Genomic DNA, 25,794 nt, shown 5'->3' on the forward strand with positions numbered 1-25,794 from the left:
GTCAGATGTTGATGCATCGACTATTATAGGTCAATTGTTGGGGAAAAAAAATTAAAGATGTTGATTTTGGGGGGGGGGGACTTTTTTCTGTTTATTTTCGATAATTTTGCGTCTTCAATGCTGCCTCAAAAGGGCACAAGCTGGTCCCAAGCCTGAATAAATACAGAGGGATGCGTCAGGAAGGGCATCCGGCATAAAACTTGTGCCAAAACCAAACATGCGAATCAAACCTACGAATCTCATACCAGATTGGTTGAGGCCCAGGTTAACAACGATCGCCCTTGGTGCAGATAACTGACAGGGTACCAGTGAAAATTGGGCTACTGTGGGTCAAAGAAGGAAAGGAGGATAATGTGTTCAGAAGCAGAGAGAGGAGAGGCAAGGCAGGAGTCGGGGACTGAGAGTAGGGACTTTGAATGTCGGGACGATGACAGGAAAAGGTAGAAAGTTGGTTGTCGTGATGCGGAGAAGAAAGGAGGATATACTGTATGTCCAGGAGACCAGGTGGAAAGGCAGATAAAACCTGCTGCTAAGCTTCTAGCCTGTGTTGTACTACCATGAGGCAACAGGGAGGGGAGATCAAGAAGTTAGAGGATTTGTGTCATAGTACCCCTCGCATAATACCCCTGTGTCATGGGTATTATGTTATTGGAGACTATCAGCCAGAATGAAAGGAAAGGTGTGCAAGATAGTGGGGAGATCAGTCATGCTGTATGGTCTAGAAACAGGGACAATGATGAAAAGACTGGAGGCAGAACTGGAGGTTGCAGAGATGAAGATGTTGAGGTTCTCTTTGCATGTGACGAGGAATCAGAGGAGTCCATCAGAGGAACGGCACATGTTAGATATTTTGGAGGGAAAGTCAGAGAAGCCAGATGGAGATGGTTAAGTCATGTACAGAGGAGGGATAGTGAATATATTGGTAGACAGATGCTGGAATTGGAGCTGCCAGGCAGGAGGTCTAGGAGAAGACCAAAAAGAGAAGATTTATGGATGTAGTGAGTGAATATATAAAGTTAGTTGGTGTGAGAGAGGAGGAAGTGATTAGGGCTGGATGGAGAAGTTTGATTCACAGTGGCAAACCCTGAAGGGCAAAGCTGAAAGGAAAAGAAGGAGAAGAGCTAAAGAAGAGCAGGTGATGATAAAAAAATGGAAATACAATGTGATGCAAATAAAATCTCAGATTTTCATCTCAAATTCAGTGAGGTTTTTTGGCCAAAGTTCATGTTCTTCTACAGCAAAACAGAATGATCTTAGCAGGACTGTAGTTTGTTTATGGAGGCAGGAGACTGACCAGGTTCATGAGTTTGAGCCCCTCCAGCAGCTTGCAGTTCCTGTTCTTTAGCCGGTGGGCTTCATCAATCACCACGCAGCGCCAATGCAGCTTCCTGAGCTCCGGACAGTCAGCCATGATCATCTCGAAGGTGGTGATCAGGCCGTGGAACTTCAGTACCCCTGGGATGGAGTTTCCCTGACAACAGACAAATGTCACGGTCAGACTCGGGTGAATTACCCAAATGTTTACAGGATCAGACCCCGCAGGACAATTCGCATATTTAAAGAAGAAAAACTGTCTGTAATTAAGGTAACTTTTATAATTTTTTGTGAATCATCTTGCTACGATTGGCAATATTTAGACTTCTTTTTAAATTGTATTAAATTATCATTGGTGGATTGCTTAATTTTCTTTAAATGATACTCTTTAATTATAGAGTGAAGTCCTTCGCATTTTTTTGTGATTATCTTGAAGGATTTTGTTTTTCTTGGAGTTAAATGTTGTCTGGCCACCGTGGAGCCTCAACACCATCTCTCACCAACTCCCACGGGGTCTTTTGACCCTCCAGTAGGCTCTAACTGAGACATTGGAAACTCCAAATGACAAGAAACTGGTGCTTGAATTAAACAGATTGCCACCCCAACTCACACTCAATCCTCCTAAACAAACTCTAATCCATCGGCATCACCCACACCGCCTTTGACAGCTTTTATTGTTAATTCACAGGCCGCACTCAATTCATCCAACTTAAATCATTCAAATATGACCTCTTCGCTATTACTACAGGTGTGCCCCGGGGCTCTATCCTGGGGCCCCATCTTTTCATCATCTACCTCCTCCCCCTTGACAATATTTTCCTGAAAATTCAATATCCCCTTGCACTGCAGCTCCACCTTTCTTGCAAAACAAACTCCACACTCCTGCCCTCTTACCCCCCTTCCTACTTATCTGAAATCAAATCCTGCTTCACCTCTGACTTCCTAAAACTAAAGAATGGAAAAACTGAACTCCTCCTTGCTGGTGCAAAATCATCACTATCCAAGGTTGAAAGTTTCTCCTTCGTGCCTGACAGCTTCTTAGTCTTGCGCTCTCTTCACATTAAGAGTCTATGTGTCACCTTTGGTAGCTCTGTCATTCCAGTCTCATATCAAGAACATCACTTGGTCTGCTTACTTCCATTAACTACCATTAATACAACATTAACATGTCCACATTGCCTCCATCCATCTCCACAGTCTGGTCACCTCCCGCATCGATTACTGCTACTCCATCCTTTTTGGTCTCCCCCGGGAGTCCTTCCACAAGCTCAAACAAGCCCATCACTCTGATCATAACCTGAACGTCCTCATCCCTACCAATTGGCCTTATCTTGCTGCAACTCCACTGGCTCCTGGTCAGGCAAAGAACTGCATTTAAACCCCTTCTTTACTCCAGCAAGTCCATCCACAGACAAACCCCTCATAGTTTTCGGACCTCTGACCTCCTCCACATCACCACTCCAGCCCACTTCCTTAGTTCCTGCTGTTCTATCCACCTCACTGTCCCCTCTGCCCGCCTCAGCACGACAGGGAGCAGAGCTCTGCTCCCAAACTCGGGAACTCATTGCCACCTGATATCCGTAATTCTAACTCTGTTCAAATCTTCAAGTCACCTGTTCAAAGGTGCCGTCTGCACCTTTGCACAGTCTGGCATTTTTCTATTTTATGTTGATTTTATCCATTGCGGTTTTATCTACACGTGTTTTTAATTATATTTTTTTTTCTACTGTTCACTATAGTAAGGTGCCCTTTAGTTTTGAGACAAGCACTTGTAAATAAAATGTATTATTATTTTTACTATGATCATTACTATTGACCTGAGCGCAAAATGTGTCCACCTGGGCTGCCGTATAATTGCAGCTTTGACTAAAAGCACAAAATCCTCCATGTAAAAATAAAACCATTAAATGTGGAAAAGATTCCGTCACCTTGGAAACCTGCATGAAAGAGCCATTTGGCCTGACTCTGAATACAACTGAAAGAGGGCGTGCAACTGTCTCATTCTATCATGGTGGAAAGAAAAAGGAGGGAAAAAAAAATAACGGGTTTTAAATAACAGCATAAAAGTTTCTGTCCTTTCCAGTTGAGCGGGTAATGATCAGTGAAGGTGGACTGAAGTTTTTAAGGAGCGACAGATATTGTCCAACTTGCTGAAGATGAGAGTAAGACTTTGATCGTCCTCTGAAAATATTTGAAACCTGGTTAGGATGTCCCCTGGATACCACATCCTAACCAGGTGCTCAAGCCGTCTCATCTGACTCTCTATGTGGGGGAGCAGCAGCTCTACTCCGAGCTCCCTCCAGATAAACTTCTCACCCTATCTCTAAGGGAGAGCCCGGCCACCCTGAGGAGTAAACTCTTTTGGGCCGCTTGTATCCGCGATGTCATTCTTTCGATCACTACCCACAGCTCGTGACCATAGGTGAGGGTGGGAACGTAGATCTACCGGTAAATTGAGAGCTTCTTTGAGCCTTTTGGCTCAGCTCTCTCGTCCCCATGGCAGACCGGTACAGAGTCCGCATTGCTGCAGACACTGCACTGATCCACCTGTCGATCTCCCGCTCCATCTGTCTCTCACTCGTGAACAAGACCCCGGAGATACTTGAACTCCTCCACTTGAGGCAGGACCTCTTCCCCAACCCGAAGTGGGCATTCCACACGTTTCCAGGTGGTGATCAGTTGACAGTTCCGCCCCTATCTTCACCCGAGTGTCCAGGACATGCGGCCGCCAAGTACGACAATACAATCACAGGTAGATCAAAGAGCTGTGGCCACAGGTGTGTAGGTGCCAAGTGCACATAAGGACACCTTTATGCCTGAACATGGTGTTTGTTATGGACAATCTGTGACGAGCACAGAGGTCGAATAACAAAACACAGCTCGGGTTCAAATCAGGGGGGGCGTTCCTCCCAATTACGCCCATCTAAGTTGCACTGTTGTTGTCCACATGAGCGATGAAGTCTCTCAGTATAAAGAGGGAGTCCCCTGTAGGAGCGGTCTCTAGCAGCCACTCAGGGGACTCCAAGAAGGGAGGTAAACTGAACTGTTGTTGGCTGCATAGCCACAAACAGTCAGAGCCCGTCCCCCCACCTGAAGGCAGAGGGAGGCTACCCTCTCGCCCACCGGGTTGAGCCCCAAAGTGCAGGCGTTTAGACGGAGTGCAATCAAAATGCCCAAACCTGCCTGGCGTATCTCACAGAGGGCAACTCCAAAACGAAAAAAGAGCAAGCATGCATTATATTCAGTGTTAATTTTCAAAAAAGTAAATTGTGAAAAGCATGCACTGGATGTGCAGAAATTATTTTCAAGGCGAAAGGAGACATTAAGTAAGAAAGGATGAGCCAAGAAGGGGTGGTACTTGGAAGGACCCCTTGCTGCGTTAGGTCATATTTAAAGGCACATACCTGAGCGTCTCTGTGGAACATCTCGTACTGTAGGATCATCTGCCGGCTGATCTGGGAGCCGTGATACACAATGACGTTCATGCGCGTCCAGGTGCGGAACTCCCGCTCCCAGTTGGTGATGGTGGACAGGGGTGCGATGATGAGAAAGGGGCCGCGGATCCCCATACTGAAGATCTCGTACAAGAAGGTGATGGACTGGATGGTCTTGCCCAACCCCATCTCATCGGCAAGGATACAGTTTTTCCTGGGAGGACAAGAGAAGGGAGGACGTCCAGCTGAATTAAGATCATTTATTCACGTTGGTTTGAGTCTGCAGTTACTTACCGGTCTTCCTTGTAGTTCCTGAAATAGTGTTTTTATTATGAGATGATGTTAGATGTGAGATTTTAATCCTAGATTCTGAAAGTGCTATTCTTTTTAGACAATGTAGAGCATGCTTTGAATAAAATCAGCTCACTAAAATACTTATAAATAAAGGGTCCTCGACAGGGCAAAAAGTTCCCAAAAAACAACACGAACAAAAGAAAGCCAATGCAGCACAATCCAATATTGCGTGCAATCAGCGAATATAAGCAAAGCCCTCTTCCTCATACAGCATCACGTGACAATCCATTTCCTCATCTTCCCAACTAGTTACCATGGAATTTTGTTTTTAACGTTGCAAATAATGTACGTCTGAATGATGGAGCAAGGCTTTCTCAGTAAATTTATATAAGATGGCATAGGAACACAAAAAGCCGCTGGTCTAGGACATCATTAACCGAGGGCTGTCTTTAGTCTAATTGGGAATGGTTAGACATGAAAAGGTCGAGGTTTAAATGACAAATTACATCATTTAACCAGATTTATATAAAATGAAAGTAGTTATCTGTTTTGCTGAATCTGCTAGAAAGATAAGACAATTTTCAAAGTACTATGTTTCCCGTAACTGGTTGCTTTGGTGTTTTACAGACTTTTCCAGGATGCCGGGGAAGCCTCAAACTCACCTGTTGTACCAGTTGAACAGCAACCAGTTCATTCCCTCTAACTGGTATTCTCTCAGCTGGTTCCCGTTTCGGTAATCTCTGGACTTTTCCAGCTTCTGCCATTTCTCTGGAGAAGGACGGTCCTGGAACAAGCACATATAATGATTCGCATGCACAATCACACACAGAGATTTGTTGTGAACTGTTATTATTTGTTGTTTTCAAGTGTTTCGTTTTGAAAATCCCCTGGCTGCTGTGCTATTTTTGCATCTGACTTCCTGTCCCTCTCAATCCCCAGGTATGTGTTTGCACCACTACCTTGTTTTGGAGGATGGTGTTATGAATCAGCTGGAATAAAAGCTGTCAAAGTCCACGACCAAAACAAGATGAATTGCATCAATGAATTTCAGTCCAGTTTTTATGACAACGTCCTGTTTCATTTTCAGTCGCCCATTTGAAATAGTGAAACATGCAGAAGGCAACGTTTTGAAAAGGATCTCCATGCACACCAGACAACAGGAAATGCCTGAAATAATGTAGCATGCATTACAGCCCCATAGTTAGCAGTGAGATTTCATGGCAAACTAAACCAAGGGCATAGAGGGAGACACTTCCGGTCTCTGCTCCATTTCTGTTATGGTCGACCCAACCAGAACATAGCAATCAACTGACACCTTCAAAGTGTTGCATTTTCCTTGTCTATACGGAGACATTTTCATGTCATTCCACTCTAGAGCCCATTTCCATATTATTATGTTTTCAGGCACCACAGAAGCAGTCTTGCACAGACAAAGGGCAAAAACGGGAGATAAAGTTTGCAATTTCATCCAGACACATTGTCAATTGTTTCCAATTTGACAGAAATTTTTTTGACTAATGTTGACGATTTCTCATTCATTTTAAAGTGATTTGCTTTTAATTTTCAAAGTAATTTCTTTTTGTTTTATGTTATTGTATTTTATTCTTATTATTACATTTTTAGGTCGGTCCTTGCTGATTCAGATTTCATATTTATGTTACATCTTGGAGAAAACATGTCACAGACACAATTAAAATCCTAATTTTTTAGAATATTTTTCTTAACAGAATTTTTTGGAAAAATTCATAATGTTTCTTAATATACTTGTCTGTCTTTCATTCCCTGATGACTGCAGCTTGAAACTGCACTTCCTCTTATTTGTTTACTTCAACTTTTGCTTTCATATTATGTTTTGTTTCATATCCATTTTTTTACACTTACCATATGTCTGAGGTCAGGCGGAAGCTTCTGGATCTCCTCAAACTCCTTGATTTTCTCAGGGTCAAGATCCTCCTGCAGCTCCCACGTCGCCTCCTCATATGAGAGGCTGCACCACTTCACAAGGTAGTGGGTTACTTCCTGCAAAAACACACATGACCATAGAGTGTCTGTGCATGCACATACGCATACATGAGTACACGCATAGAGCATGTTTGTGTGGATGTCACCCACCTCCCCTGTCTCTGTATCCGTGGTAACAGCCACCTCCAGCACTCGGTCCACCTCAACATAGTCGGGGTTAAACAGATCCTCGTCGGGCTGGAAGAATGAGGAAGAGGAGGAAAAGAGAACTTTTTTTTTCTCCCTTGGAATTAATTTGATTAAAAAAAAAGAAGTATGATCTGTGAAAAGTGAGTTGTTCCATTAAGTCTTTGCAGAAAAACACTGTTGGGGCACAGTTGAAAAGCACTTAAAATGAAAGAATTAATTAATAAAAGGGACAATAAATAACGGTGATTGTGATAATAGAAACATATTTAGAAAAAAACAACACTAACTTATTGGGGATTACAGAAACAAATTATAAAAACAAACAGTAGCAGTACACTGAAGGCGTGATGCATCTTGCAGTATTATGAAGTATTAGAGCATCATGTGTTAACACAAAAAAAATATATAATTAACTTCTTTTATTGTTTTTTCTCAATTAATTGGTGAAATGGAGGAAATGTATTATATATTCCGTTCCAGGGGCTTATTCCCAAAATATCTCTTATTAAATAAAACTTATTAAACAAAATCTATCAAATTACTATGTAAGAAGAAAATTTTGCACAACTGATGTCTGTAGCCGATTGGCTAAGGCAGTTCTTAATGGGAGATTAATCTCTTATTCGCTGAGCAGTGAGATTAGTGGCAAATCAAAAATCGGTACCTCGGAGAAGAGGTGCTTCATCTGGGCCCGCTTGGTCCGGAACCGTTTTATCTTTTGGTGGATTCGAGGGTCTTTCTCCAGCTCCTCCAACGTGGCCCACTTACAGTGAAGGTAGGAACTGGACACACACACACACACACACACACACACACAGAGTCAAGATTCAAAGCGTTTATTGTGACATGTACAGTGTATAGGTACCCTGTACAGTGAAATTCCTACTTTGCTGTCTGCAGTGCATTGGGATATGTGTTGGTAGAAAAGTGTAAAAAAAAAAAAAAAAAACAATGTCATTGTTTAGGTTTTTTTTTTTGTTGTTTTTTTTTATATGCAGCCCACTGAACTTTAGAATCAATGCCAAATTTTAAGGTGATTTGTTTTCATACTCTGAAAGGGGGTTGTTGATATTAATTTTCATGCAAATCCTGTTAATATTTTAAATGAGGGCGGTCAAGTTCTCAACAAAACTATTGCAAAAAAGTTATTGCAGAAAGTTATTTGTTTAAAAAGAAATAATAACATTATCTATTGAAAACACTTCAAACAACATATTTATGGTTTTAAAGATCTACAAAAAAAAAATTCACAGTTTTATGGAAACATTTTTATGGAAAAATAACTATAACCAGAACAATTATAAAATAGTTTATAATTATAACATTTATAAGAACAGGGCCAAGATGAAATACCCTTATGAAATAACAAGAAAAATAATTCAATGATTTAATCCATAAGCAGGTCTAAAAACCCGAGGACAGGGAAACCCTCTCATCCTGCCCATTCTGCCATAGTAAAAAAATAATTTGAAAAAATAAAGATACATTTCCATTTATGACTGCAACATGTGACAGCAGGATATATACTACTGTTGAACCAAATTAAAAAGGAGACTTACAAATTTCTGTATTTCACATAAAACTCCTCTGTTTCTACTGCCTGGTCCTCTGACGATGGCATCTGAGGGGAGAATCGGTTGACTGTCAAACAGACATGAACCCAACATGAATCATTTTAAATCATTTCTCATCTTTTCACCTCTTTTTTGATCAGTCTGACGGAGAGGATCTTCTCGATGATGTTGGCCTCGTCCTCTGGGGGCTCCTGTCACAGACAAGACCACAAGTTTGGGTTGGCACAGTCAGCAAGTATTACCTTGTAATTAACAAGCTATGATGTCTATTTTAATGTTGAAATATGTTACACGGGCATGTTTTCTACTCAGATCACAGGTGGAGAGTCCGTACCAAGCAGAGTCACGAAAAAAACAGAATAAATGTCCAAACTAAAAACCCAAAATGAACATATCTCACTACTCTGATGGACAATGAGTCTTAAGAGCTTTGCTTCCTTCAACCTTTTTTTCTCTTTTTTTGAAGTAAGTGATAAAGAGAAAAACAAATCTGTATTCTGAATTAATCATAAATAAATGGGAAACTGAATTTTTTTTTTTACTCAAAAATTCTACTTTACAGGAACCATAAGTTGATGACGAAAGAAAAACATTAAAGCTTCAAAGCAAGACATATTTCGTGGCCCCTCTCTCTCAAGAAAGAAATCCCAACAAATAAAATGCAAATATCAAACATGGATTGGACCGATGTTGGTTGTTAAAGGGTTTCGGGGTAGGTGTTAATAAATGATAAAAGTAAAAAATAGAATGAAACTCATTTATAAATGCAAAAGTCAAAGGCAAATCTTTGAAGGACGGAAATCTAACCTCGGCCTGCCAAGCCAATGCCGTTGCATTCAGCGCCGCGATGCGACCCGTTCCCAAAACGGCGATAGTTTCCCCGTCATCGTCCACAACCTTGAAGTCCAAGTCTTCGTTGTACTTTCTTCGCTTGACCTGACGACCTGAACGACGCTTCTGAGTGCAGGACGGAACATTTTACATTGTCAAACTCGAACTCACATCAGATGTCCAACAGATTCATATTGACAGTTTATGACTCTTGATTGATTTCATAAATATAGCAAGATATTTGGTATGACTAAAACTCTAAGGAGGCCTTAAAGTACAATTAATGGAAGTTTGAAAATGGTTAAAATGGTCCCTTGCGAGTCCATGCCGGTTCCGTGGAGGCGGGAATAAGGGTCTGTGTCCCCTCACCGTGTGATCCAGCAGGTCCTGGCTGTCGTCACCTCCCATGTTGAGGGCTGACATTGAGGTAGTGTCGTCACTCTCCACCCCCTCCAGGACAGACACCTCCTGGTTTCTCCTCTTTGCCTTCTTCTTCTTCTCCACCGGCGTGGCACCGGGGTCTCTGTCGGGGGGGAGGGGGGCTTTTAATTAATTGGTAGAGGAACATAACTCGTGAAGGCCTGAGAGGATGTGATGTGATTTTATCTGCAGGAGTGGATATAACTTCCTCGTACTGGACGTACTGACTGATCATCAACAAGAGAAAGACACACTGACTGATCACCAAGAAAGGAGACACACTGACTGATAAAAAGGATCAAGGAGAAACACTGACTGATCACCCTGATCACCAAGGAAGGAGATACACTGACTGATCACCTAGGAGAGAGGAGACACACTGACTGATCACCTAGGATTGCAGAGACACACTGACTGATCACTTTGGAAGGAGACACAGTGACCGATAAAAAGGATCACGGAGACACACTAACTGATAACCTAGGCGTGAGGAGACATGCTGACAAATCATTGCGGAGCGAGGACACACTGCCTGATCGCCATCAATCAAGCCTATAAAATAAAAACTGCTAGCCCTGATGAATCATGGGTAAATGACGGGCCGAGGAAGGTTCGGCCGACCCCGGATCAGCCGGATAAACTTGTCCAGTCGGATCAGCTCCTGAACAAGAATCTTATACATTTAAAGTCATGTGAGGATCGAAATACCAGTTATCAGTCTTTTTTCCAGGACCATTTTCCAGTACCATCTGGACATTCAAATCATTATTTATTATGATCTTCAATCAGGCATTTAATAATTTTTCAAGCTGTTTTTTTCTTTTCTGTTATAGCTCATTGCCTGTCAGTTTCCCCCTCAGCAGACAATTTGAAAGTTTTTAAAATAATGAAAAAAATTCTGGGTGTAACCAAAACAAGGACATACACCCCCAAAAAACAACTGATCTAAGAATCATGAAAAAAAGAATTAAGAAGTCAAATTAAAAACCTGTATCATAAACTTTGCTTTGTTACAAAGATTAAAATTTATAATAATCACTTTTTTTTTCTCCTACATTTAAAATCCGAATAACCCCTGAGCCCCTACTTCTATAAAAAGTAGTGTTTATTGATTAAGTATTTCAGTATTTGACTTCTTAAATAGGTATTAGCCAAGACAGTAGTGTTTGAATGAATCGCCATGTCCTGCTTGCACTGAAGGCAGCGGGATTCTCTCCTCCCCCGCAAGAGGAGGAGGCGGCTGCTTGTCAGCGCCATGTCTCTCCCATTTTATTCGTGAGGATGATGCAGAGCCTCTCATTGTTCAGCGAGTGTCTTCGCGACGATCAGCGAGGGAAAGTATGCCAATAGATAAAGATGTAACGAGGGGACAGGGACCCATTTACCAGGGGGGGCTGCAGCATGAGAAACCGCGATTATGATAAAATGACACCCCTCCATTAGCAAGGCATCATTTCCCTGCTTTATTTAAAGAGAACAGATCCATCCCCTCCCCTGGGGGCCACACATCGTGTCTGGAGCCAGAGACATTCATCTGACAGGACACAACATTTCATCCCATTTGACGGCAAGGTTGTTTATGCTCTCCTCCCGAGTAACTAGAAGACCTTAGTCCTCAGACTGGGAAAAAAAAAGTCATTTGTATCATTAAAAGTACAATCAAATATGTAATATTTTGCACGTGCTATGGAGTGTTTTTATAATTTCAATCCAATTTTCTATTTAAATCTTTTGAGGGTATTTTTAGACATTTATGACAAAAAAAAAAAGTCAGCTTCGGTTAATTCATTATTTTAGAATTTCTCTAATAATTTACAAAGTTGCATTAGTGCTGAAATGTTTCTTCGTTTCTGGCCAAATTTCGGAAAATGTTCAAAAACGTGCCCAAACTGTACGCCGCCTCTCGCCCAATGACAGCTAGGCTCCAGCAACCCCACAACCCTGACTGCAGGATGATCTGTTAGCTAATGAATGCAGAAACATTTGAGTTTTGCCCTTTCGGTGCAGACCAGTGAACACAGTTGTAAAAATGAGAGGACTGTTGTAAAAATGAAGTTGCGACACGTACTTGAGCTTCACGACCCACACACTCATCTCATTCAACAGAGCATGAAAATTACACCTACATTCATTTAATGCTCATCATTATTTCTCAAGAAGTAAATTAAGGGAGTCTGTGCTGTCCGACTGAGTTTGAGGTGTTCGATGACTGACTGGGATATGGGGGGGGGCTATGTTTTTCAGGCTGGGACTTGAGGCCGAAAATAAACTGTGTGACCTTGACAGAAAGCATTTCCCGCAGAAGAGGTGTGTAATTTGTGGGGGGGGAGACAGGTAGACCACTCCTCCCCCTCGTTCTCCTCCCTGCTTTCTCCCTCTCCTCCATCAATGTCCACTTCAAGGGCTTTTCCTACAGCCTCATTCCTGACTTTCATTGAAACCTGTCCCAAACTTAAAATGTCCTGCCCTCCATCCTCAAGAGCAGCTTCCCTGGCAGGAAGTCACATGACTCACCTGGGTTTGCGGCCCCTCTGTTTCGGCGCCGAAGCGACTGGGGTCTTGACGTTGGCCTGGCTGTGGTTCTTGCCATGGGCCTGCAGGATCTGGGCCTGCCCATGGGGCTTGCTGTGCAGTCCAGGAGGAAGTGCCACTAGAAAGGGTGATGGGGGGGCACCCATCAGTCACAGCAGGATCATTTAATAATCAATAGAACTCTTCATCTGATCACAACACACGCCTCATCTTATTATGTCTGTGTCCAGTGTCCTAAAAACCCGTTTCCAAAAGATGATTTTCAGAAGAATGATTATACTCAGAATTGATTCTTCTTCTTCTTCTTCTTCCTTCGGCTTTTCTCTTCATGGGTCGTCACATCGAATCAACCTTCTCCATCTAACCTATTCTCTGTATCCTCCTCTCTCAAACCACCTTCATGTCCTTGCTCACTACGTCCGTAAATCTTCTCTTTGGTCTTCCTTGAGACCTCCTGCCCGGTAGCTCCAATTCTAGCATCCGTCAGCCAGTATATTCACTATCCCTACTCTGTATATGACAAAACCATCTGAGTCTGGCTTCTCTGACCTTCCCAAAATATCTTAGATGTTCTGTTCCTTTGACAGACACGTTCCTGATCTTAGCCATCCTGGTCACTCCCAAAGAGAATGTTAGCATCTTCATCTCTCTGACCTCTGGCTCCGTCTTCTATCTTTTTGTAATTGTAACTTTTTCTAGGCCATAGTCTCCTATCACATAGTACCCCTGATACTTTTCTCCACCCATTCCAACGTGCTTGAACCTGTTTCTTTACCTCTTTTGATGCTAAGTACTTGAAATCCTCCAACTTCTTGATCTCTACTCTCTGCAACCTTGGGTTCCTCTCATTCATACATATATATTCTCTTTGGAGCATACCTCCACTTCTCAAGATATTCCTCAACCTGTTCCCTGTTCTCACCACAGATCACAATGTCATCTGCAAACATCATGGTCCATGGAGATTCCTGTCTAACCTCATTGTCAGCCTTTCCATCACCACTGCAAACAAGAAGGGACTCAGGGCTGATCCCCAATGAAGCCCCAACTCCACCTTGTACTTCTCTGTTACACCTATAGCACACCTCACCACTGTCTCACAGCTAGCATACAAGCCCTGCACCAGTCTAATATATTCTTTGCCACGACAGACTTCCCCATACAATACCAGAGTTCCTCTCTTGGCATCCTGTTGTATGCTTTTTCAAGGTCTACAAAAGCGCAATGCAGGACTCTCTGACCTTCTCTGTAATTCTCTAAGCAAATACTGCATCTATAGTCCTCTTTCTAGGCATGGAGCCATACTGCTCTTCACAATTGCTGACTTCTGCTCTCAGTCTAGTTTCCACTACTCTTTCCCATCACTTCACTGTATGGCTAATCAACTTGTAGTAATATATAGTTATAGTTAGATACAACCTATAGTTTCCAGTTCTATCTCTCTGTATACCTGTGTAAATCTTTCTCTCCCTCCTTACTGTCCAACCGAGCATACAAGTCATTGTACATCCTCTGTTTTGCCTTTGCTATCTAGCTTTACCTTACACCATATCTCCCTGTACTCCTGTCTGTTCTCTTCAGTTCCCTCAGTGTCCCATTTCGTCTTTGCAATTACTGTCTCTGTGTATATACTGCTGCACTTCCTCATTCCACCACCAACTCTCTTTATCTTCTTTCATTCCAGACGACACACTAAGTACTCTCCTACCTGTCTCCATGATCACATTAGCTGTAGTTCTCCATTCATCTGGAAGCACTCCCTGACCACCCAGAGCCATTCTCAACTCCTCCCTGAAAACCAAACAACACTCCTCCCTTTTCAGCTTCCACCACTTTGTCCAGTGCTCTGCTATTGTCCTTTTGATCTCCCTTGACTTCAGAGTCATCCTACAAACCACTATCTGATGCTGTAGGGCAAAGCCACTGACAACATTGAGTATCACACCTTCAATTTCCAGTTTCAGACTCATATGTCTATCTGACATTCTTTTCATCACCAGAACATTTAAAAAAAAAAAACTCCTCCTTTAAGATAACCCCTTCCCCATTTCTCTTCCTGTCAGTACCATGATAGTACAACTTAAAATCTGCTTCTAAGCCTCTAGCCTTACTACGTAAGCACTGGGTCTCCTGGACACACAGTATATCCACCTTCCTTCTTCGCATCGTGTTAACCAACTCGCGACCTTTTCCTGACATCGTACCAATATTCAAAGTCCCGACTTTGAATAATATACTCTTCTTCTCTCTCTGCTTCCGCACACACCTTCTTTTTCCACTTCTTTGACCTACAGGTGCCCAATGTCCACAGGTAATCTGTAGGTAAGTTTTACGCCAGATGCCCTTCGTGCCGCAACCCTCTGCATTTATCCTTAGAGACACTGGCTTGTGGCCCCCTGAAGCTGCATCCAAGCAGTAATACAAACATACAAACTTACCAATAGAAATAATCGAAAATAGCTAAAAAAAAAAAAAAAAAAAGTCCCCCAGAAATCAACATGTTATCTTTTTTTAAGTCACTCATAAATTCTTCAGAAATATCTTCAAAATGGGGCAGAAATGGCAAAGATATTCCCAACAATTCAGACTAGATATTCACTTGACAAAAATCTAAATCCAACAATTATTCCCTCAATGCTGTAAAGAATTTCCTGCAATATAAAAAAATCTTTTTAATCGTAATATCTGCGAATATTAGCAAGTTCGTTAGCAACGAATATCAACTAATCATAAAATAGTTATTAGGAAATGAAGTAAAAATAATGAAAATAATGTATTCAAAATTAATCAAAACTCAAAAGTTTGTGCAAACTTTTACTTTTTAAAGTTGCTTTACTGTGACAAAAGATAAGAATATAAATCATCTCATTTAGGTTTTCTGAAACACCTTGTGGAGCATTTGTCTGCCTCTACTTCAGGGCGAGCAAGGGAGGGGGTTACAAGTCTTATGGTTTTACTTTGAAGGTCAAGACCTTCATGGCGAGGGACCTGGGCTGAATGGAGCTGGCTGTGCGATCACCGCAAACACACAAAACCATATAAACACCTCCCACCCCACCCCTCTAGCATACCTTGATGGGGGGGCACAGGAGGTAGGATCTTCACCTTGGGTTTCCTCCCTCTTTTCCCTGGCACCTTGGCAGGGGTCTCTGGAGCTGCTCCCCCTGCCTTTCTGCTCCCGATGCTTTTGACCTCAGTCCGAGTCTCTACTCCTCCCTCCCTCCCCTTGGCTCTGCGCTCTTTCCTCCCCTTTCCCTCCTTGGTTTCCTTGCTTCTCCTCAGTGACACGAGGTTCACCTCCTTCTCCTCCTTCCTTTTCTTTGGTATGCTCCCCCTCTCATCACAGACCCCCTGCTCCCGCTCCCGCTCCCTCTTGTCCTTTTTCTTCCGTTTCTTCTTAACCCTGCTGCCCCGGCCACCGCCACCACCACCACCGCCTCCTCCTCCTCCTCCGTCATCCTCATCACTCATGGAGGATGGGGGTTGGGTGGCTCCCGCTCCTCCGGAAGAGTGTTTGGCCAGGGCGCAGTGGTTGGACATGGCCGAGCTTCCCACCGGGGTGAGGAGACGCAGCTGGTCCTTGGGGCCGACGACAAGGTGACCCCGAGGAATGGTGTGCACCCCGCTTTGTGTGTTGCTGTTTTGGTCCGAGGCAGAGGAGGAGGAGGAAGATGAAGAGGATGACGATGACGAGGCTGCAGCGGCCGGAGGTGTGTGTTTCAGGAGGCCAGTGAACATCTGGGCAGGGAGAGACATACAGCCAATCACTGAAGTTAATAGGCATCTTTCAGATCAATACAATGCAATTTATTAATAAAAAGGGATTTGATATTAGGGTACACATCACCTCAATAATCTGATCAATTCATTATTTCAACGATTGGAAATGGGAAAAATTGTTTCTTCAAATCCCCTTATCCAAATTTTCAATCTGCTTGACATTTAGTGGAAACATATTAAATCATTAATTACGAATTAAACTTTTTTTAATGCACTTTCCAAACTCAGTGTTGGGTCATTTCAAGCTAATTTCTTAATTTCTTGCATTTTTAGTGTGTTTTTCGGATTTATTTATACGGTTATGTTGAATTTCTTTTCATTTTTAAGCTGATTTCTATCTTTAAAACAACTTCATTTTTACTTTCAGGGGACTTACAGTTTTTTGTTTAGGGATAAAAAAAAAAAGTCCTCTAGATGTGGTCATGAAAAGAACATGAACTGAGCCGTTTTTTCATTTGTGACTAACAAGAGCATGCGAATTCTCGGTCAAGGGGTGTAATTTCTCCTCCTCCACCTGCTGCCTTCTTCACTGAGAGAGCGACCATCTATACATGACACGAGTGGTGCTACGTCACCCAAACATTCATACGCCTAGCAGAGGAAGACACGGCATGTTGCGTCGGGGGCCCCGTGATAAGCGAAGGCCATGGCTTCCTCCAGCGGGCTCATGAATGTTTGGGTGACGTAGCACCACTTGCGTGCAGATTGTTGCTTCTCTCCATGCCTTCTTTTTCAGGCTGCATACACCCTCAGGGTTTTCTAAACATTCTGATGAAGCCTTTCCATGAGTGACAAAAATCCCTAAAATCCTGCACTTTTGGAGGGGTGTGGTAGAGGTATTTTTTTGTATATTTTTCTTCAAGATTCAAAGCGTTTATTGTCACATGTAGAAACACGTTTCTCTGTACAGTGAAATTCCTACTTTGCTGTCCACAGTGCATTCAGATATGTGCTGATTGGAAGACAGTAAACATCATATAAATATGATTGTGAACAGTGCGATAGAACAGTGGTATCTGAGTGCAGCTTGGTGTGCAACTCACAAAGTGCAGGTGCAAGGATGAGTGCAATTTGAGTGGACGATAAACTTTACATGTGCAGTTTTGTGAGTAATTTGTTGTTTTGCTTTTTGGAGGTTTGTGGGATATTTCTTGTTTATTTTTCAGTATTTCTTCCAGTTAGCTTGGTTTTTGAGATTTAGTTGCTTATTTTGTTTCTCAGCTTTTTTTATGCAGATTTTCAGTTAAAGATTTTCTGAACTTCTAGTTTTGTTCTTGAAGGTAACTTTTTATTGATTTTTCTCAGCCAATTTTGATGATTTGAAGGTAAATTGTTAAGCATTCGTAATATGTTAAATTTCTACCAGATTTTAATGTAGATCTAATTAAATTTTTGTTTATCTATTCATTTTTTTCATGATTATGTCTAATCGATTTTGATGTTATTTTTCCCGGTTATTTCTATCTTGATTTTAGAGGTTCTATTCAATTTTTTAAGCTACTGGCTAATTACTGGAGTTCAAGCGGGTCAGTTGAGCAGCCAACTGCAGGGTCACACTAAGAGATACCCAACCACTCACTCTGTCATTCATACCTACGGACTATTTAGAGTTTCAATTCAAATGAACCTACTATAATGAACCAACTGACTGGTTTTGGGCTTTGGGAGAAAGACGGAGAACCTGAACAATCAGGGCGGTACAGAGAGAAGCTTTAGAACCCAGGCAGGAAGTTTATTGATTCGCAAGTATTTTAAGTCATTTATTAGAAGGTAATTTCACTCAGATTTTGGGGGGGAAATTTCTTGTTCATTTTTTACACCTATTTTTCGTGCATATTTTTCTTTTATTTAAAGAATCTCTCTGGGATCTGGACAGAATGATAAGAGTCTCAGGAGCTCATTATAATGCCGGACTGTATTTGGAAACCATAGAAGAAGAGGGAGGAGCTGCAGGGTCATAACATGGTGGATGAAGTGACGTGTGCGTGCGTGTGTGTGAGAGTGCCAGCTGTATTATACTCCACAAGAGCAAATGTGTGCTCCATATCAGCATATGGACAGTGTATGAAATATGAGGAGAAGCTTTTTGTTGAGGATGCTTCTGACTGGATAAATAAACACACACGCACGCACAAACAAACAGAGAGCTCGACGACCTCGTCGCCAGTTACATCGGGGATGGGTGGGGAGGAAGGGGTGAGTATTGGGGCTGTTGCCATAGAAACTGGCTCTCTCTGTCTGCCAAAGCTGCAGGGAGCGGGGAGGCAGACATAAACACATGGTCGCCATGGTGACCCTGTGGTTACCGCCAGGTCCTCCTGAAAATGATGAATCTTTACCGGATTCTGTCTGATTAAGTCTCCTGTTATATTTGGGTGACTCTCAACTGTCTGCACTGACACGCACCTTTATAACGTCTTTATACATAGATTTGTGAAACACAACTTTACTTCTACCAATATTCTGTCCTTTATTTGGACATGAGATCAGAGTGATAAAAAAACAACTCTTTTTCATAATTCTCATTAAATTGTAGAACTTCCAAATTTTCCTCATATTATTAGTGAATGCTTGTTGAATACATTGTTCCTTGTTACAAAAAATCTGTTTCCATACCCGAAACAAGAAACAATTTAAATGACTTATTGGGAAAAAAGCAATAAATACAAGCCTTTTACTTCAAGATCCCAAATAGAATGTCTAAAGACTGAACGACACAATGAGACAGCAAACAGTTGGATGTCTCTTAATGTTGCCCTGTGATTGACACGTGACAAGAAACAGTGAAACCCCACCTCTGGCCCAGAGTCAGCTGGGACTGACCCCAAACACCCCCCAGCACTCAACACAACCATGACAAGCGCTATGAACCTATAAATACCAGTGCTCACATATTCTTTCGGCACTGGACACATTCGATCCTCTACTGTAGCCTTAACAGACATCATATGTGTTTAACTATATCCAAAACCAGCTTTTACATCAATTACAAGACTATAAATCGATGTAAATATGGAACAATATTCTACAAACTCTTTTCTTTGGAAATTCGATTTTTCTGTCACTTTGCGACACAAGCTCATATCATCTCAAGTCCCATCAATGGACACAAAATTGCAAATAGTGCAAATTCTGAAAAAGTGACCTGAAAAATAAATAAATTTGTTAATGTGAAACTTAACTTTTTTTTAAAAAACTGATTGTGTATCTGACATGTTTTTTTTTTTCATTTTATATACAGAATCTTATCTATTTTCAACTTAATAATGATACTTCCACAATTTCATGCACAGGTTAGGTTTGACAAGTCCACTGTATTTAGAAAGGAAGGGCATGTGGGCATGTGGGCATGTGTGCATGTGTGCGTGTGTGCGTGTGTACGTGCATAATATTTATACATAACGAATGCACCTTTCCTCTCAAGCAGGTTTATATAGCAAGTCAACAGACATTGCTGTATAGTACTCCCATTCTTTTTACTACCTGCAGGAACCACCGACCTGCATAATCACAAGTTTATTGTTTATACCAGATGGGCTTTTAGCAGAGCCTCAGTTTGCGTGTGAGTGACAAATAACGTTGGAAAAAGTGTCCATAATGGACAATGGCAAAGGTCAGAACCATTGGATCAGCTGCCAATTGCTGGTTCAAATCTAGCTGTGTGCCAACAAAAAGAAAATTAGAACGAATAATTTATGTCTAACATGGCCTTTCAGTAAAAAACATTTTTAAAGACAGAAATATTGAATGTAGAAATACATCCTGGCAAATAATATGTGCTTACCTCATTTTGGTAATTACCAAAGTATTTACCAAAATTACGGTAATTTTGGTAAATACTTTTCGAGTAATTTCAAGGGAAGTAATGCACATCTATGACCACGCATTATCAAACACACCAAATGTACAGCAGATACATTTCGCCAGGGTCAGGAAGTCCATCGTGAAATTTCCTCGACTTCAAGAATTTGGGACCTGTGATCAGTACGTCACAAAGGAGACAAATATATAACACTTATTAAAACATATGCATTACTTTATTTGTAGTATAACTTTATTTGTATTTGTATATAATTGTATTATTTGTTTTCTTTTTTATGTAAGACAGAACGAAAACAAAAAGATTTGAAACTTAGACCAATTATATTGATTGATTGTTCACATTTGAATGGTTTGAAGCAAATTCATGGTATAATTGATAGATAAATAGGTTATTTTTTTGTAACACACCTATGATTTGTTGATTTCAGGAGACAGTGGAGGATCGAGTGCATCAGACTGTTGATTTCACACAGCGTTGCTTGAGAAAGATGGAGAACCTGGAGAGAACCCCGTACAACAGGAACCTTCTCACACAGATGCACTGCCTGTTCATTTACATTAATTTTTTTTGCCCAATATTTGCCAATAGTGTTACTGAGGTTACCTCAAAAATGACCAAGTCATCTCACACCCTTCCTGATCCAGATACAGCAGGTGTAAAGCTGTTAAAGGATCCTTCCACTGAAACAGATAAAGTAAATAATCTCCAATAAACCTATTTATTTAGAAGAGCAGCCTCCTGAGAGCCAGTGCACTAAATCTGTTCACATTCATCACGACAAGGTCGGTGTTCACTCCAGCTTCAGAAACACACCCTATCTGCTGTCAGCAAGTTCCTCCTCTCTGCTCCCAGAAGCCCCACACAGGTCAGGCACAGTGTGAACGGAACTTATTCTAGCCTGGTCCTGGGGGCGTCGAGGTGGAGCGGGGCTGACCTGCTTTCCTCCGCAGGCTGAAGGCGGCAGCTATTAATTATTTACAGCAGCATCATTTGTTTGAGATTAGCTTTCCCCTCATTTCCATCAGAGCTGTTTTCACCAGAAATTTGCAGGAAATGAACTGAAAAGTGTGTGTGTGTGTGTGTGTGTGTGTGTGTGTGTGTGTGTGTGTGTGTGTGTGTGTGTGTGTGTGTGTGTGTGTGTGTGTGTACCATGATGAAGGATAGAGGGGGGAGACCTAGGCCACTGACATTGGCCAATCAGGGCTCACTGTGCAGGACAAGATGCAGCTGAGAGGTTAAAAAAAGAGAAAGATGTTCCACCCGTAGAATGTAACCCTTCTGTCGGCAATATCGCTTGCAGGCTTTTTTACAACTATAATTTTAATTAATAGGGTCATTTTAATCAAAAACTGATCTTTAGTTGGATAAACATCGTTGGAATAATTTCCTGCTGATTTTTAGACAGTTTCTTTTGTGATTTATTTTAGTTATCTATCATTATAAAGCCAATTGTTGATATACAGGGAACCTCTCTTTTTAATTTTGCCTGATACTTGCTAACTCAGTTTGCTCCCCTCTTGTTGGACGAAGTTTAAAGTCATCTTCTTGCAGTGGTGTTTGCTCCTCCCCGGTTACTTTGGACGTGGGGTCTGGGGTTTGGTAAGTTCCTCACTCATTTTGGATCATCTAAAGGTGATTTTTACCCAATGCTTTGCTCTTCGGAAAAAAAAAAAAAAAAAAAAAAAAGAAAACACTGATGGAAGATGAATCTGTCTGGACTCAATGGAGACGGAGGGCCCAACACAAGACCAGCTCTTGACCACTAATTGTCAAACAAACTTTGGTTATGCAAGTCCTTCCAAACATCCGTCCTTTACAGAGTGCAGGTGATTCACAGGTAAACAATTGACAAAGACAAACCAGTTCACTGGTTGAAAACTACTCATTTTGTGAAATGCCCGTGTTTTTGTTGTTTGTCTGCAGAAAAAGACTCTGAAACAAAAATCTGCAACATTTAGTTTTCTCAGCAAGAGATATTTTGTTATCCAGAATTTTTTATTTGTTATTCTAAAAGTTTTTGTTTAAGCGCAGACAGCAGTCATGGTGCATAGCAGATCCCTGCACCCACGCGGGACAAACACTAGGAAAATTATGAGGATGTTGTTAATGAGAGCAGCCATGGTGCATGGGGATACGATAAAAAACTGGACAAGAATATGTCATTACATATCTGGATTCAATTCGCAATCTATCTTATGGACAATTTACCTTCATTGTACTTACTGACTGATTTGAGAAATCAGCAAAACATTGTGCTGAGAGGCAGGGTGGTAACCACTGCACTACCATGCCCCCTATTATTATCATCTTTATTTTTAAAAATGTATTCTTTTGAGATAATGTTAACTTCATACACCTGGCTGCTGTCATTTCAACTGTTGTTTTTTTATTATATTGAAAGACAGTGTCCGAGTTTGTTCATCAAACTACAGCCTTATAGAATAAAGTTAAAAATTCTTGTTTGTTTTGCTGAGTTTGAAGTAACTGAAGCAGCAGTGGTTATCAGGCAATGATATACATTAATTATAAATGTTTAAAAAAAAATGTTTTCACTATCAATGTTTTTTGATGGTTAGATGATTAAGAAAAGTCGCTGCAGTAGTTAGCGCTTCCTGCTCACAGCAAGGTGGTCCCTGGTCCAATCCCGGGCCTCCTGCTTGGAGTTTGGCTCTTTCCCCTGAGTCAGCATGGTTCTCCAGTATCCTCACACAGTTCAAAAAACATGCTGCAGATCAACTGAAGACTCTAAATTGCTCAGAGGTATGAATGCGGGGGAATGAATGGTCATATGTCTTTATATGTAGCCCCGTGATTGAGGTAGTGGCGTGCAGTCTTGGATGAACACCACCTGTTGCCCAATTACAGCTGGGATAGGAATCAGACCTACTGTGACCCAGACTAAAGGATCAGCGGTACAGATAATACATGAATGCATGAATGAAGGAATGAATAAGGAAGGTGCCACCCTTTATAGACTTGAAAAGGACATCTTAAGACATTCATTGTTTTTGACCTTTGAATAAAAACTGATCAATATTATCCTATGATGCAAAATATCTTTATATGTATCCATATAACTTTTGTCAGTCTTATTCTATATCTTAAATGTTCAAATATTCAAATAAATACTTTCATTCACATCAGCTCTATAGAGGATATGGCTTTAAATCCAGAGCCGCATGGCATGATATGGTACAATAGCAACAGAACACAGGCCTGATCCACAGATTTGGCTGGAACTAAGAGAAGTCTAGTTAAACTTGTTGATTTTGAGTAACCTGGAGTTTGTCAAGTTCCAGGCTACTGGATTCACTGACCTTAACCGAAGAAACCACTGCCTTCCAGCTCCAGAGAACCAGCAGCCAGGTTTACAAAATTTAGCATCTCACAACAAATAGAATTTTTTTTGTTTTGTTTTTTTTGTTTTACCCTTAACTTTTTTTTGACATGGATTATGATTTGAAATTAATCAGAATAAACTGTGTTGGAGCGGAAGCTGCATGGCCTTGTTTAACCCTGAGCACTTTTCGAAATCACATAAAAAAAAACAGTGTATGGTGAATTTCAAAGACCCATCACATCCTAAATCAGTCAGCTACTTTAACTCTTCATTATTCAATGAAGCTGTTAATTAAAGAGGATTTAACCAAATGAACCATATTAGTTCCCTTAGCCCCCTCCTTCCTTTGTCTGCTCCTGAGCTGACACACAAACAAGTAACCTGGAAGCTAAAATTAGCCACTAAGCTATCAACCAGAGCACCTGCCATCCATCCTCACAACATCACAGCAACTGCAGAGCCAACACACAAACACACACAGGCACACACGCGCATTAACATGCACCATCTCATGCTTGAATGTGCTTTCCATGAGTGACTATGTGTGTGTACATAGCTAAACACACACATGCACAATGACTTTCTCCCCCACTAACATTGCATGGCCAAATGGGCTTACATGGCTGTTGCAATACACATATATGGGTGAAAACAGTGCTTGTCAAACACACACACACACACACACACACACACACACACACACACACACACACACACACACACACACACACACACACACACACACACACACACAGTCTCCTTCATGCAAGCACCCCAAATCTCTCCTGCGCACACACAAACACACACACTGCAGTGTAGGAGGTTTTGTCAGCCTACTGAGGAGGGAGCCAGCCTGCCAATGAATCAATAAGCACTAACACACACACACACACACACACACACACACACACACACACACACACACAAACACACACACTCTGTCTCTTCATCAAGAATATAAACCAGGAGCTGCTGCAGTCTCATCGATGCTGCCGCCTTCTCTCCCACCTGCAGTGGAGTCGCATTACGTGTATCGCCGTGACGCTAAGCTAGTAGTCCCTATTCCACGTCAACATTTGGGTGTGATCATATGGTCTCCCCCAGCAAGTCAATGCACTTCCCTACCTTCATGACTTTTTCTCTATACCTTTTGTTTGAGAATGATGCTTGAATCCATTTTTTAAGTACTTGTTTTTCCCCTTTTCTTGTAATTTCTTACATGTGATTAAGCACAGTCTCTACCCAAGGCTTATTTAAAGGGTTCCTTCCTTTCCCTCCTGATTCTAACAAATGTTTGAAAGCTATAATGAAAAGTGTTTCATTATTAAATCTAATTTGCTATGTAATCAATTTTTTGACGAAAAAAGCTGTTCATATTAGTGCATACTTAACTGAATATTGGAAGCAAGAAATTTTCCTTTCTACCTAAAATATATGAGTTTTATTCCAACATGATAAGGGCCACAACAAACTAAAATTTAAGGGCGGTACTACAGTCAAATGTGGCCTGGATCCTTGCGTGTACGTTTAACAAAAAACATATGAAAGAACTGGAAAAGTGGCGCGTAAACCCCCTGTCCTCCACGCCCTCCCCCCACTGAGCAGAGAAGAGGCTCCCAGAGAGGAAACTCCTCTGTCCCTTCATGTTGTTGTTTACTGCAGCGAACGACAGACGCCGTTCTGTTGTTTGGGTGTCAAGAGAGAGACGATCAAAGGGACGCGAGTTTTGGTCTCGGGCGCTGAAGGATTAGCCTCTGCTTGCACAAACACCTGCTGATTCATGGATTCAGTGGAAAAGAGGAGCAAGGAAAAAAATAATAGAAAAATCAGAAAGACTGTTTGGCTTCCTCACGTTGGGGGTTTTTTCTTCTTTTCTTCTTCTGGACTCTGTGATTTTACAAGTGCCGGCGCTATCAAGCAGCCTTGAATAAACAGTATAGAGAAATGACGAAGTAAAGGCTTCTCTGCAGCATCGGTGGACAAGGGTCACATCTGACCACCAGTCCTCTGGGACACACACTGAGCACAAGTTCTGGGGAGGTTCTGAGGGATTCACCCTCAAATCAAGAGGACAGTCTAAATGGCACCCCTGCTCTAAACCCTGATTGTTGTCTGGTACAGGACTCCCCCAATGATTTCATACCAATTTCTCCCGCCTTGAAAAAGTCACTCGGTTTATTTCCATAAAATGGTAAACGGGATTAAAGTGGTTTAAATAATTTAAAGAACCCATGATGACTGAAATTCAAAGCGAACCGATGTAAAAGTCATCAAGTCGTTCACTGAAAATTAGGGGGGAAA

General features: G+C 41.6%; 1 protein-coding gene across 1 annotated transcript in view; it reads right to left on the minus strand.

Moving 5' to 3' along the window:
• chd6 (chromodomain helicase DNA binding protein 6) overlaps positions 1-25,794 on the minus strand; it is an 82,104-nt gene that overhangs the window by 35,682 nt on the left and 20,628 nt on the right. Inside the window, exons 3-14 of the mRNA XM_086150176.1 lie at positions 15,622-16,288; positions 12,533-12,668; positions 9,968-10,121; positions 9,575-9,724; positions 8,893-8,958; positions 8,753-8,814; positions 7,858-7,975; positions 7,155-7,241; positions 6,924-7,061; positions 5,705-5,826; positions 4,719-4,962; positions 1,295-1,471 (exon numbers count right to left, since the gene is read on the minus strand). Of these exons, the coding sequence (XP_086006302.1) occupies positions 1,295-1,471; positions 4,719-4,962; positions 5,705-5,826; positions 6,924-7,061; positions 7,155-7,241; positions 7,858-7,975; positions 8,753-8,814; positions 8,893-8,958; positions 9,575-9,724; positions 9,968-10,121; positions 12,533-12,668; positions 15,622-16,288 (2,121 nt within the window). The remainder of the gene's footprint in view (positions 1-1,294; positions 1,472-4,718; positions 4,963-5,704; positions 5,827-6,923; positions 7,062-7,154; positions 7,242-7,857; positions 7,976-8,752; positions 8,815-8,892; positions 8,959-9,574; positions 9,725-9,967; positions 10,122-12,532; positions 12,669-15,621; positions 16,289-25,794) is intronic.

Source organism: Fistularia commersonii, chromosome 7 (genome assembly GCF_037954325.1).
Source record: "Fistularia commersonii isolate RoL2024-O1a breed Wild chromosome 7, RoL_Fcom_v1.0, whole genome shotgun sequence".
Lineage (NCBI taxonomy): Eukaryota > Metazoa > Chordata > Actinopteri > Syngnathiformes > Fistulariidae > Fistularia > Fistularia commersonii.